Here is a 14,669-nt window from a genome sequence, read left to right on the forward strand (position 1 = left end):
ATCAGCTCCTGCTTCCTGACCTGCTTGAGTTCCAGTCCTGACTTCCTTCAGTGATGAATATCGATGTGGAAATGTAAGCTGAATAAACCCTTTCCTCCCCAACTGCTTCGTGGTCATGATGTTTGTGCAGGAATAGAAACCCTGACTAAGACAGCTCCGTATTAAGGTATTTTTACCTATGCCTTAGAATATTAGAGGTACAAAATCTATTTGAAGAATAAATAAACAAAAAAATTCTATAAAAACAACTTATATAATACCTTCTCAAAAATTTCTGAAAGAACTGATGTTTTAATAAACTTCTATATGCATATAACTCTTTACATACACTATATATGTACTAAGTTGATAAATCCTAATTGATAATTGGAACAATAAATGACATTGGTACTACACATATTTCTTTAAGTATATCACTCAGGTGAACAACATTCCTCCTTGTGTTAAAATATCAAGTTTTCATGATTGCAAAATCAATATTACCCAGGTCAAATTTTAAAGATATGCACACAATTAGTAGCTTCTAATTATATACACAATCAAGAAATATATTTCGATTTCCAACTTTGAATTAAATTTCAGTTATCTAGGTACAAATAATAAAACATTCAATATTTTAATGTTAAAAATCACTATCAAATAAAAAATGTATATATAATAAAATACTTCATCAGTGACAGTAATTTGTTTTCAAAGGCTATTTTTCTACAGGTGTAAGCATGTTGATTAATTTTCAGTAAATATTAAGATTACCTGGAAGTGTCTGGGTCATGACTGTGAAACTAATCCAGGATCCAATCTGTTAAATATAAAACCCCAAAGTTATCAGACACCTCTGGCTCATCTAGATATTTCATCACTTGTGATCTTAAACAAGAAATTTGAAAACTCAAAACTTTAGAAATGTATGGATACAAAACAATTGCACATAATAACTTTTACACATGAAAGCCATAAAGACCACAAAATATCACAACAATCATAAAAAATAGAATATTATTTTAAAATATTTGCTAAACTTAAAATTTGAAAATATCTCAATCTTTGTCATATAAGACTTGCAAATTCCTTAAATGTACATATATTTAGGTAAAATATTATTATATCTGTCAATATCTTTAGAAAACCTTTATCTATGGATTGCACATAATATATTCAAATCATGAAGTTGTAGGCTCATTATGTATACAATGCAGTTCATTATTTGCATACGTAAATACCATACCTCATAGGTATAGTTAGGACAGGAAACCAGGAAAAACAACCATGTAAAGGGGTTGTAATTTGGACTTGGGAAACAGGCATTGCTACCTTTGGGAAAGAAAAAAATGTCAATTATGTTGCAAATACACTTGTTATGTAATACTAAATATTTGAGTTCAATCGTGTAACACATGAAATGTCATTTATCCATAGCAATTTATTTTATAAGTTTATCAGAAAAATCCATTTCCAATGACATGACCTTTTAACTCAGAAGGAATGGCTGGCTGCCATTTTCTAATATTTCTACATCTATGATGCTGTAAAATGATGGGATGCATAGTATAATCCACTGTTTAAGGAATTAAGTTGTAATTGTAATTATTCAGTACAAGACAACAGCTGCAACAGTCTTTTCTTCTTAAACCATAAACCATGCAATGCTAATCCCATGACATTTTCCATTCTCCCAGTGTCAAAGTGTATGTGCTTGAAATTATAAATACCTCAAAACTTTCTATTAAATAAGTGAAAAACCAAAGGGAATTGATAAGGATGTCATTTATATCAGATGAATCTGATAGTATTTTGAGGATTATCCTGAATTAGTATAGTTAATACTCACAAATGTCACACAAATTACTGTATCTAAGGATTCAGAAGTATTGATTATAACTTATATTTCTCACACTATCACTCGATTTTCATTAATTTTCTCCTAGTAAATTTTTTTCAGGGAAGATTTTGGAAAATAAATTTATAATGACTTCAAGTTGAACTTTGAGCTGTGACACTTGGAAAAGAAAATGTGAGTTACAAAATCACCGTATTATTCCTGTAGCAAAATTTAATTAGAAAACAAATCATCTAATCTCATTTAGTTACAAGTATAAAGTCATTGTAAAATGTCAGTATGCTCTGCTCAATAATATAACTGTGTCTGAAATGACAAGAGAAATATAGATGAACTATCATGGAGATTTCCTTATGCCTCATTTTATGACAAGAATGAGCACTGTGCTGCTTCTCTTAGAAAATTTGTGTAAACATGTTGTATGACTTCCATATAGTCAAAAGAAAGTTTATTGAAGAAGCTAACTCAGTGAGAAATCATTGCATTTCAGAGGTAAGAGCTGCACATGAGACAGTTTCAGAAAAGCCTCTAGGCAAAGAATGATTAGTTCATAAGTATGGAACATTGATCAAGTGCTTAAAAACCTGTCTTTGAATTTTCTGTTTGAAGATTACATGATACTATGTTGCCACACCCACTCCAGTGAAGTCTGTGTGGCAAGCCACAAAGATTGGACACAGTCCTGAGGCAAAAAGTTTCATGGAAACTTAGTCTCCTGGAGCCTTGGCATCCCCATAGCCTGAATGCTCCAAACTTGTCCTTGAGTTAGTTGGTGAATGGATCTGTGTGCTTTCTTTCAGTATTATTTTATTATAGGTGCCTCCAAGGAATGATTTGTCAAATACCTAAATTAGGTTGAACTTTGCTTCCTGGCCTTCACGAATGTCCCAGACAGTCCTTGAGCCGACCCTGGGCTTGGAATTCAGTAAGAATGTTACCTATTCAGACAAATTATCTCCTGTATTAGGAGATAGTGAAAGAAATCAGGCATTACTATCTACTACATAGAGTTAGAAATTTCAGGGCAAACTTAGAAAAGTAAGTTTAGAGTTCTTATTATAGTTATGTATGGCAGACTACATAACTTAATAGAAGAAAGTCCCCCACAAAATCTCTTAGAATAACAGCCAAGTCACTCCAATATGCAGTAATTTACAATGACTTAGGAAAAAGATCAGGTTATGGTTTAAGGAAGAACTAGAGTATTGTATTGTTCATGAAAAGGTTAGCAGAATGAAACTTCCCTGGTACAAGTTTTTCACTAGGCCCAGAGAAATAGCATAATTAGATATTTACTAGGGGACCCCTGGTGGTGGGTTGTATGATAGACTAGTATTGCACCTGGGCATATTAGCCCTTTTACCTGGCTCCTATAGTGGCTGACTTTAGAAAGGGTTGCCTTTTATCTCAGCTGTAACCACTGCCTGGTTCCTGCTAGTCTTTATGTATGCATTTCTCTGTTTTATGTCAGATAACTTCAATATATCTCGGCTTATGTGTCACCTAACTTCTTTGTTTTCTTCTGTAATATAAGTCTGATGCTCGCTTTGAGAAATTACATTCAGATAAAGCACTCTCTCTTTGTCAGTGTCTGTTTGTCACTTTTCGCCAACTCCTTGCCCACCTGAGTACTAAAACCCTGATTCCCCCAGACAGACTGAGTACTAAAACCCTGATTCCCCCAGACAGACTGAGTCCAGTCCTCAGCACTATGTCTTGTAAATTACACATAATTACATTGGTAATGATATATATATATATATATATATATATATATATATTGCTGTTGCTTAGGTGCTACCAAATTGATACATTCTCCATTATTGCTTTCTCAAGTTACAATTATTATAGTTGTTTCTATTAAAGGAATATGGGAAGTTTTCTGTGTTTTAGTGTGTCTGTGTGTTTCTGTGTGATGCCTGCTTTATTCTTTTGCCATTCTCCATCTTATTTTTTGAGATATGTTCTTTCCCTGAACTCAGAGATGTTCACTAGTGATATGCTGGTATGTAATAATGATGGATGGATAACTTTGGTAAGCTCAATATAAAGATTAGAACTAAGTAGAATTTAGGTAAATATACTTAACATAGTTTAAATATAGTTAAATTTGCAGGTGATAACTGAAAATTAAAAGTAAAATATTCATGATTCTAAGGCTTCATTGATAGCCACTGTAGCATAGCTATTTCCTCTAAATTGCAGTTATATTTGTTACATAGAGAAGGCTGCTTGCTCATAAGAATTGAGAAGTATTCCAACTCCCAAATCATCTGGTTAAGATAATAGAAAGAGTAAGCAATTTCTTCAGAGAGAAGACTTCAAGTTTTGCATTGAGACCGAGAATTGTAGGATTTTTGAGTTCATACATGCTGGAGTGTGTTTTCCATTGATCCATCTGCTTGAGTCTCACAGGGTTCTGTAAGACGCCTCACTTGTTTGTCTGATTGTTACTCAAAAAAAAAAAATCATTGTTTTTCCAAATCAGACTCATGTGGGAAGATTTCTTTGGTTGTCACGGTGCCCTATCAAGGATAATCAAGTGTCTATGATGTTGTCTAAAAAATGTCACAGAGAACATGTAATGAGTGCTGATAACCTTCGATGAGAGGACTAAGAATACCTAAACTAGGGTGAGCATTAACTATGAAGTGCAATAAAGCCCTAAGAACACACTCTACTATGAAAGTAGGAATGGGTAAACTGACTCACTGGCTAAACATTTTCCAAAATCTCAATTTCTTGAGTCCTTGAGACCACAAAAGCAGCCCACTCATCCTTAGTGAACGTTAGCATCCTCTTTTCTTAAATGCAATCTAAAGAAGATTATATTGGAAGAAATAGATACAATAAAAATTAAAAAGTCGGGCAAGAATTTGGGAGGGAGACGTGATGTTGGATGCTGGAAGTAGTTGGAAGCACAGAATGAAGGATGATATGAGAAAAGTTCCATGGTCTACAAAATTTTAAAGAATAAAATTATTATTTTAATGATCTTCATTTTTCTTACTAACTTTTGTCACCAGAAAGGACTGCATTAGTTTGAAGTCTATCTGACATGTTTCTAGGTTTACAGTGGGGGGAAATGTACTAATTATAAAATGAATTGAAAGACCTTTATTAATATAAAAGAATTAACCTGTGTGATTTGGATGAGCCAATACTGTATTGATGAAATGATTCCCAGCTTCACAGAACTGTAAAATACATTAAAAATTTTCAATTAACAAGAAGAAATTTTACAAAAAACATATATGAATTAATAATTATTTACAGTGAGATAGAAATTCCAAAGGCAATCTTCACTATGTTGATAACCAGGTTACAACATCCTTATTAATCTGTCAATGCTATCTGCTTTCAACATGCTCTCTGGGTAGTTTTCTTAACATAAACTTATTGTATATGCAGCTAAAGATTGACTTCATACCAATCTAACATACAGTCTAAGTTCATTAACATACAAAAGCATAGCTTTTAATGCAATGATCACACTTAGATACCCTGCTGGTTTCAGTTCAGTTTCTGGGTTAATTGCAATACGGAGCAGCCTCTAGACTGTGGCATAATAATTCCTCATTGTCATTAGCCTGTGTTCCAGTGTTTGAAAGCACAACGAATGAAGCAGAACCAGGTAAATGATGTATAGTTTGGTTGGGTAAGTAGCAGATACCATAACTAAAAATGAAGGATGAGTAAAAACAAACGTGAGAAGAAGAGCATCAAAAAACAAACAGTCCATTAAAAATTGTCATTGTGGTGTCAGTGTTGTGAGGAACAATATCAGGGTCATTTTATGTGATTGGAATTTAAATTGTCTTGGAAAATAAAATACATTTTACTCTTCATATGAAGTCAGTGCAAGCTATTATGAGTAGTAAGTAGAAATTCTAACGAAGTTTACATTTGAATTAATTTTAAAGAAAATTTAATCATTATTTTGTGAGTTGATAAAATCCTTCATAGGCAAATTAATTATTGGAAGTTAATGTTAGGTTCATTATTCAACTGAATAATTTCAAGATATTAATTATTTAACAACCTATTATTTTATTCAGTTACTATTTGGATGAATATGGAATAAGAAACTGATGATCACTGTTGTATAAAACAGAATTGTGGGAGTGTATGTGCTGAGATTTTGTTGTTCAATATTATGCCATTTTTAAGAAAAAGAAGGAGGAGGACAAGGAGGAGGAAGAGGAGAGGAGGAGGAGGGGGAGGAGAGGAGGAAGAGGAGAGGAGGAGGAAGGGGGAGGAGGAGGAGGGAGAGGGGGAGGAGGAGAAGCTCCAGTCAATAGATTTCAAACAAAGGAAGATTTTTCACTTTTGCTTCTAGAATCCACCCTATTATCATGGTTTATACAATATGTCAATTGTTTGTAAATTCATAGAATTATCACAAATTATTTGGTGAGCTTTGAACACCACACATTGAGTTTAGAGACCCCAGAAGATGGAGAACAGGCACTGGCATGAATGAAAATTACTTATTTGAGAGTTGTTTTCTTCAGGAATTCTTTATACATTGCTTAAATATTTAAACATTGATGTTCTCATAGTAGTTACTGATTATAGTTTAAATCATTACTATGTCTATTTGTATGGTTTGTTAAAAATTAATTTATTTTAATTAAAACAAATATAAATGATTTATTAATTTTACTTTGTAGTTTTCCAACTTCAGATTATTTAAAAATACTTTATTTACATGGATAAACTAAATTTAATTTTAACTACTCTTTTCTTGATTATGTACATAGAGCTATATAGTAATTACTAATATATGTTGTTTCAGGTGATTTGAGATGGGCTTAAAACAAAAAATGACCTACTCTTGAATTTAAACTTGGTCTTTTCTGACAAAAAAAAAAAAGGAAGTACAAATTATATGTATTGATTCCAATCATAACCATGCTGAAGATGAAGGTACAAGATAATTCTTTATTTTTGCTACATCAGTGCATACAAAATTTCCAAAAGCTGTTCTCTGGACTTTCTGGCTTATTGCATCAAGCCCCAGCTCTCTGCCTTTATTACAAGCTGTGTGATGTATGATTCTATGCATCCTCTTGCCTAATCAAGTCCACCCTTTTTATGCTTGAGCTACTTCTATGCTTTTAAAAGGCAAACACCACTAGATACAAATAGCTCCCTTTCCCAAGACAACTTGCATTTTATCATAACAAGGAGAGAAAATTCAGCTGAATAGATAACAAATGTTGATACTAGAGACAGAAGAAATAAATTATAGCAAAGAACTATTTGAATACTTAGCAAACCTGCAGGAAGTTCTGTTTTCTTCCTTGTTTGTTAATAACTAAAGATTCTATGAAAGGCTGGAGAACACCCATTGTCAGTGAAATGTTACCTATTCAGAACATTGCAAACCATGACTGCATTTACACAATGAAAGTAAATGGAGTTAAAATGAGATTTTAAAAATGTATTTTGAATGTAAAGCAATCTGTTTTAGAATTTTGATTCTTTCCTTTTTGTAGTTTTTGAAGCAGGTTGACTTTAGAGAATCAAGAATGGTAGTAGATACATGAGAACATTCATACACAGTGTATTAAATTTAGAGCAGATAAAAAATACATGAACTTCGAAAGAAGAATAATTTTAAAATCTATATTGTTTCCTGGATCTTATTCTTATATTTCCCTTTGAGTGTATGATTCTCATACATATTTAAGAGGTCAACATTAAATTTAAAGTTTGAAAAAGCAAGCAATATAATACTTCATAGACTGTAGCATTCATTTAGTGAGATCTAAGTAAATATTTTATCAGAATTCTTTCTCCTGACCTTTAAATATATTTTATGACAATTTTGTGTAACTTATGATATTTTTCCTAAAGTATTATGTAACAAAAATTCAGTAGAAAGAAGTGAAATGGAGCAAGAGGATTAATTATAGTATATAGTAAAGCAATGTGCTATCTTTTCCTTGGATAAGGAATCAAGTAAATCAAAAAACAACTGTAATAGCATTCAACATGGTTTGAAATTGTCTCACCAGGTAATTGTCTATTCTACATATCAACAAAATCAAAAATAACTTTTAATGAATCTTAAGGATTTTATATTCTATAGTACATAAAACAATGAAGAAAAATATAAAGTTTTGCAAACATTAATTTTTGTTAGAAAACCTGCAATTGAGGTATACATTATCATTAAAATATACATTAATGTATACTTGTCATTATTTTCCCTTTGATCGTTCTACATAATAACTGACTGCACTATGTTCTGTTAGTTTAATTAGAGTTAATTTACAATGCTATGGACTTATAATGAGATGATAACTAATTTCTTTACAAATGAAATACAGCGTTCATAGTACAATAAAATACTCATATACATGTTTGTTCATTTTTATGAATGAATAAACCATCTTTGAATTATCCAATCTGTTGGCAATACATTTTCATGTTCTGAATTTTGATTCTATATACAAAATTATTCAGGTCATTAAGTGTTATGTCTTGTAATATTATCCATTACCTAAGAAAGAGTAACAAATGTTTGCAAATTTAAATCTCTCTGACAAACATGAATTATTATTATTATTACTATTATTATTATATTTATTTATATCTTCACTATTAAATCTATGCATGTGATTACATATTATACAGCATATATTTATAAATAACATATAAATAATAAATAAAAATAAGTAGTATTAAACATTATTTACTTGCTAATAATATTTTTACAAGAATATCCTGAGACAACAATTCTCTTTTAATAATTAACATGATTTATGTTGGGAAGAGGTTCAGTGAAGACTGACTTCAAATTTACTAGTTTTCATTTGCTGTTGAGTAAAATTATATTTATTGTTTTCAAATTTAAGAAAATATAAAATTCTCCAATATCATCTCAATGTATCTCTCTACTTCATTATAACTGGATTATATTTACCATTGTGAGCATGGAGTCAATGTACATTAGCTTATAGGACTTCACCATGTTCCCTGGATTTTTGTAAGATAAAATTGATGAATGTATATGAAAATGTCAATAATCAGCAGAGAAATAAAGAAAAAAACAAGTCAGTTGCATGTTTCAAGGTTTTAGAATTTTGCTTCTGTCTAATTATGTATTGAGTATAAGATGCTTCTAATATAATTGTTTTGAAAACCTATATTTTCTTAGTTTATTTTTGTACCTGCTTTTCATATTTAACAGAAAATTAATAGATTATAGAAAATTGGAGATATGTATGTAATAAATCAACAACAGTGCATTAAAAGAATAGTGTGAATAGCAACCAAATGCTAAAATGGAATTATAAATGGAATTATAAACATGTTGCAAGAAGCAGAGGACTGCAGTTTGACCAAGGATAAAAGTCTGAGCAATAACCAGAGGTGAACACCAACACCAAACAGAACCCTAAGTAAAGATGAGCTGAAACAGGTTGTTGATGCTTCTGTTTTTGAACCCATCATTTCATGTCCCAAATATTTCTGGGTAGTTCATAGTTGAAAATTAGTTTAAAAGCCTTTATAAAAGAATGAATCTATGAGGCTATCCATTTAGGAACAATGTATAAGTATGAAAATTAAATGTTTAGTGTACTTTACTATCTTGATGAAATTCTAAAAATAAACAACCTATCATATTTATTGAATAATAGATAATTGTATCCTACTATGTGCACATTTGTTGGTTTTTAAAATAAAGGTGAACACACAGTAGGTGAACTTCACAACTGTGAAGTTAATATAAACACAAACTTTGTCTCCTGGAGTGATTTATTAAAAGGGAAAGAATTTTATGTACTCAGATCAATTTTTATGAAATTCAATGAAAGAGCATATTTGCTTATATGAAATAGTGGGGAAGAAAAAATATGGTGGGAAAAGTTTAGAAAGATGCAGTTCCTGGTTTAATACTCAGTACCACTAAATAAGTCAAACGGATGCCGGCTCTTAGAAGCTTGCAAATTCATAAAAGTATGGATGATAAGAAGGATCATGGATTCTATCTTTTAACTATCTACTATATTTCAAATAATTCTGGTTATCTGGTATAAGCGACAGCTAATGAGTAATCATATAAAGTTGTTTATACACTATACCACTTTTTGTGTAAATGTATAAATTATATACAATATAAAATAGATATTTTCTTTTAAATTTTATTTATTTTGATTTTATGTGCAATAGTGTTTTGCCTGCATTTATGTCTCTGTGAGGGTGGCAAATCTTGGAGTTATAGGCATTTGTGAGCTGCTGTGTAGTTGCTGGGTTTTGAAACCAGGTCCTCTGAAACAGCCTTCGGTGCTATTAACTGCTGAGCCATCTTTCCAGGCCTGAAATAGATATTTTTTACATAGCTAAATACATTTTCTACACATACTCTCTTTTATATGATTTATTACGTACTTTTATTCACAGTTGATTTAGCACATCAATGAGATTAACTATATAATACATACCAAAAAGTTGATAGCAGACACCATTATTTGCCTGTTTCCAAATGCTGTAAAGAAGAAAAAGAAGGTGAGATGCAAGCTAATGCTCCTATCAGGATTATTGTACTAAAGAAAGACATAATACAGGCATATTTACAGGATCCAACCATCCATTTATAAAAAAGAACTGTCAGACACATCTGAATATTTAATATTATACTTTTGAATTTCAAAATGTTCAAATTACTTTTGTTTACTCATATACTTTTCTTCTTGTATACTAATACTATGTAGAAAACAAATGGAATATAAACTTGTTTTGTATAAGCTTTTGGAAAGCAGAGTGTATCTTGCTAAGGTCTAATTTTAACTATATATATAAAATGGCCCAGCAAATAGCAACACATGTAAGTGTTCTTTTTCTTGTTTAACATGGTAATAAAAAATCATATTTCTATTATTTTGCACCCTTTATATTTATTATTTTAATTTTAAAATTTTTCACTGTACTTTATATTCTCACTGTATAAGAACTTCATGATTATCATGAGAATAAGTATGAGAAAATTGTCTTTTATAGTTTAAATATATCATTTGTAAACATGTGTATACCCATCCTATGCTGATCAAATAGAGGTTATACATGTATTTCTATGTAATACATACTATAAATACACACACACACACACACATATATATATATTATATATATATATATATATATAATATACATACACAAAATAACACACACAATGTATATATGTATACATTGTGTATATACTATAATAATAAATATGATATATGTATATATAAAAATCTTCACACACACACACACACATATATATATATATATATATATATATATATATATATATATATACTAGAGTTCATTTAGTGCTGCTTCTATGTACATGTTCTTAAAACTGACCACTTAGAATTAGACCTCTCAAAGGTTTCATTCCTTGGGAAAACTGATTTTATCTTTCTTAGCAAATATAATGTGGCAGTGGGTAAGCCAGTTTACAATTTTTTATCCCTTCACTGCCTATTTTTGGACAATTGACTAGTAATTTTCTTAGAATTTCTAGAGAAAATATACATGTCAATCAAATTTAGTATTTTAAGGCCACAAAAATGTAAAGATTTACTATATAGATGAAATTGAAATTTGACATTTTCAGTAAATTCTGTTAAGTATAAGGCATTCCCTTATGTAAATAAGAGCTGAGCTTGGTTTTTAGCATGGGTTTAGTAAAAAGAAATTGTACGTACATGGTGGTGTATATCTTGGGTGATTAATATAATAAGCCATCCAAGAAGTGAATCCCCAATAAAATGCACAACCCTACAAATAAAACAAGACAAAATAAAAGTTATAGAAATGATATAGCCATGCAGTGGTGGTGCACGCCTTTAATCCCAGCACTTGGGAGGCAGGCAGATTTCTGAATTCTAGGCCAGCCTGGTCTACAGAGTAAGTTCCAGGACAGCCAAGGCTACACAGAGAAACCAGGTCTAGAAAAATAAAACGAACAAACAAACAAACAAAAAATGAAAGAAAGAATGAAAGAAAGAAGAAAGAAAGAAAGAAAAATGATCTAATAAACATTATATATTATTATATAAATACCCATACATTTACATGCACGCTGGAACAACTTAAAATTACTTTTCTTGACTTTCTTATTTGAAAATGTTATACCTGTATAAAGTGCATTTGATTACTGCAACCCCTTATTCTCTTTTTTTATTAGATATTTTCTTTATTTGCATTGCAAATGTTATCCCCTTTCCTAGTTTCCTCTCCGAAAATCTCCTATCCTCTCGCTCCTCCCCCTGCTCCCCAACCCACCCACTTCCATTCCTGGCCCTGGCATTCCCCTATACTGGGGCATAGAACCTTCACAGAACCTAGTGCCTGTTTTCCCACTGATGACTGATTAAGCCATCATCTACTACATACACAGCTAGAGCCACCAGTCCCACCATGTGTTTTCTTTGATTGGTGCATTAGTCCCAAGGAGTTCTGGGGGTACTGGTTGGTTCATATTGATGTTCCTCCTATGGGGCTGCAAAACCATTCAGCTCCCTTGGGTACTTTCTCTAGCTTCTTCATTGGAGACCCTGTGCTGTGTCCAATGGATGACTGTGAGCATCCACTTTTGTATTTGCCAGGCACTGGCAAAGCCTCTCAGGAGACAGCTATATCAGGCTCCTGTCAACAAGCTCTTGTTGGCATCTGCCATAGTATCTGGGTTTGGTGGTTGTTTATGGGATGAATCCCCAAGTGGGGCAGTCTCTGGATGGTCATTCCTTCAGTCTCTGCTCTGAACTCTGCCTCTGTAACTCGTTCCATGGTTATTCCATTGCTGGTGGGTCTGCAAGCTGATACAACCACTCTGGACATCAGTTTGGCCATTCCTCAGAAAATTTAACATAGTTCTACCGGAAGATTCAGCAATACCACTCCTGGGCATATACCCAGATCCCAAATGTCCCTCAACAGAAGAATGGATACAGAAAATGTGATACATTTGCACAATGGAGTACTACACAGCTATTAAAAACAATAAATTTATGAAATTCTTAGACAAACAGATGGATCTGGAGGATATCATCCTAAGTGAGATAACCCAGTCACAAAAGAACAAACATGATATGCACTCACTGATAAGTGGATATTAGCCCAGAAGCTCAGAACCCCTCATCTCTCTCCTACCCCCTTATACTTACTATTTGGCCTATATGCTTCCTTCCCTTTCTTTTCAACATATATGCGTGGGTTTTTTATTGATTGATTGATTGATTAATGATTGATTGATTTTGGTTTTTCGAGATAGGGTTTCTCTGGCTGCCCTGGAACTCATTCTGTAGACCAGGATGGCCTCAAACTCAGAAATCCACCTGCCTCAGCATCCCAAGTGCTGTGATTAAAGGTGTGTGCCACCACGCCTGGCCCTATGCATGGGTTTGGTTGATGTGGTTTGTTTGTTTGCTCCTTTGTTTAGACTCTTTGAGTTTAATCAGGATAGTCATGATAAATGTGATGGTCTCCTTAGTGGGTACAAATCTGAAGAAAATATCAGCCGTTCCCTAGAATCAATCAACAGTCATAGGAATTCATGTCTGATACCGTATTCCTGGTCAAAACCCAATGCCTGAGGAGGATTTAAACTTTCCAGGTGAATTTATTATAGTTAGTTGTTAAGGTAAACTGCCATGGTCCAAAGCTGCCACAGACAAAGGTTAGCCCCACCCTTATTCAGAAAAATGTCTCTTTGACACACATGCTGGGGAATTAATTCAAGGACGTTGTTGGCTTTTCATTTCTAAACAGGACATATATGCCACCCCCCAACCCCAAGTCTCATGGGATATCTCTGAATTGACAGCATTTAGAATGTAATAACGGGATGATACAGAATTTCTAAAGCTGCTTTCTGTTCATGGTACAAACAATACAGGAATGTTCTCCCAGACTATGGACTACCTACAATGGTCATAGACTATACTGGACTCTCATCTGTCCACCACATTCCACAGAGAGGTTCACAGGATCTTGTCTCCCTCACTGAACTACTGGATATGGCAGAATTTTTTAATAAAGTGTCAAAACTGAATATATAGAATGATTCTGCCAAACATAAAGCAGCATTTAACACTAAATTTTATTATCCTTAAGAAAACATAACTTTGTTGCAAGCTTTAAATATTCATGGGTATTTAAGATAAAATTCAATATTTTATATCATACAATTATTTATTAAGAACAATTATTTTATCATGATATTAATATACTGAAAGAAATGTTCTATAGCAAAGTATTGATACTACATAGAACAATGCCAACATAATCATTAACCACTAATATATGCTGATTCATTATTGAAAAGTGTCAGACTTGATCATAGAGGCTAAAGCACTCACCTTGCACTGTTTCAAATTGGTAGTTCAAAAAGGGGGTGCTCTAAGCATTCTAGAATTCCCTATGGAGTTTTTTATTAGATATTCATACAAAGAAAAAATTTTGTTGAGATCATACTATGTTAATAATAATAATTCAAATAAAAGATAAAGTACATTGATTTTGAGTTGAAAACTTGAATTTTCGTGTTTCCTAATTTACATTTTCAATGCAGTGTTTGAAAACTTTCTTGAATTTTTTTGTAGGTTCTTGACCTTTTATATCTTTAAATTCTTACCTTTTTTCTCATGGTAGATTCTAGCATCCCACTGGAAGCTATGATAACCGCATAATACTATGTGGCTTTCCTCAATTTCAAATGGGTTTAAGAAATATGATATGCACTCACTGATAAGCGGACCTTAGCCCAGAAACTTAGAATACCCAAGATACATCATGCAAAACACAAGAAAACCAAGAAGGATGACCATCGTGT

General features: G+C 32.2%; 1 protein-coding gene across 1 annotated transcript in view; it reads right to left on the minus strand.

The window, feature by feature from the left end:
• Positions 1 to 14,669, minus strand: part of Tecrl (trans-2,3-enoyl-CoA reductase like) — a 79,487-nt gene that overhangs the window by 4,552 nt on the left and 60,266 nt on the right. Inside the window, exons 7-11 of the mRNA XM_021211298.2 lie at positions 11,542 to 11,614; positions 10,294 to 10,337; positions 4,977 to 5,034; positions 1,226 to 1,311; positions 754 to 799 (exon numbers count right to left, since the gene is read on the minus strand). Of these exons, the coding sequence (XP_021066957.1) occupies positions 754 to 799; positions 1,226 to 1,311; positions 4,977 to 5,034; positions 10,294 to 10,337; positions 11,542 to 11,614 (307 nt within the window). The remainder of the gene's footprint in view (positions 1 to 753; positions 800 to 1,225; positions 1,312 to 4,976; positions 5,035 to 10,293; positions 10,338 to 11,541; positions 11,615 to 14,669) is intronic.

The sequence above is a fragment of the Mus pahari genome, chromosome 13 (assembly GCF_900095145.1).
Source record: "Mus pahari chromosome 13, PAHARI_EIJ_v1.1, whole genome shotgun sequence".
NCBI classification, from domain to species: domain Eukaryota; kingdom Metazoa; phylum Chordata; class Mammalia; order Rodentia; family Muridae; genus Mus; species Mus pahari.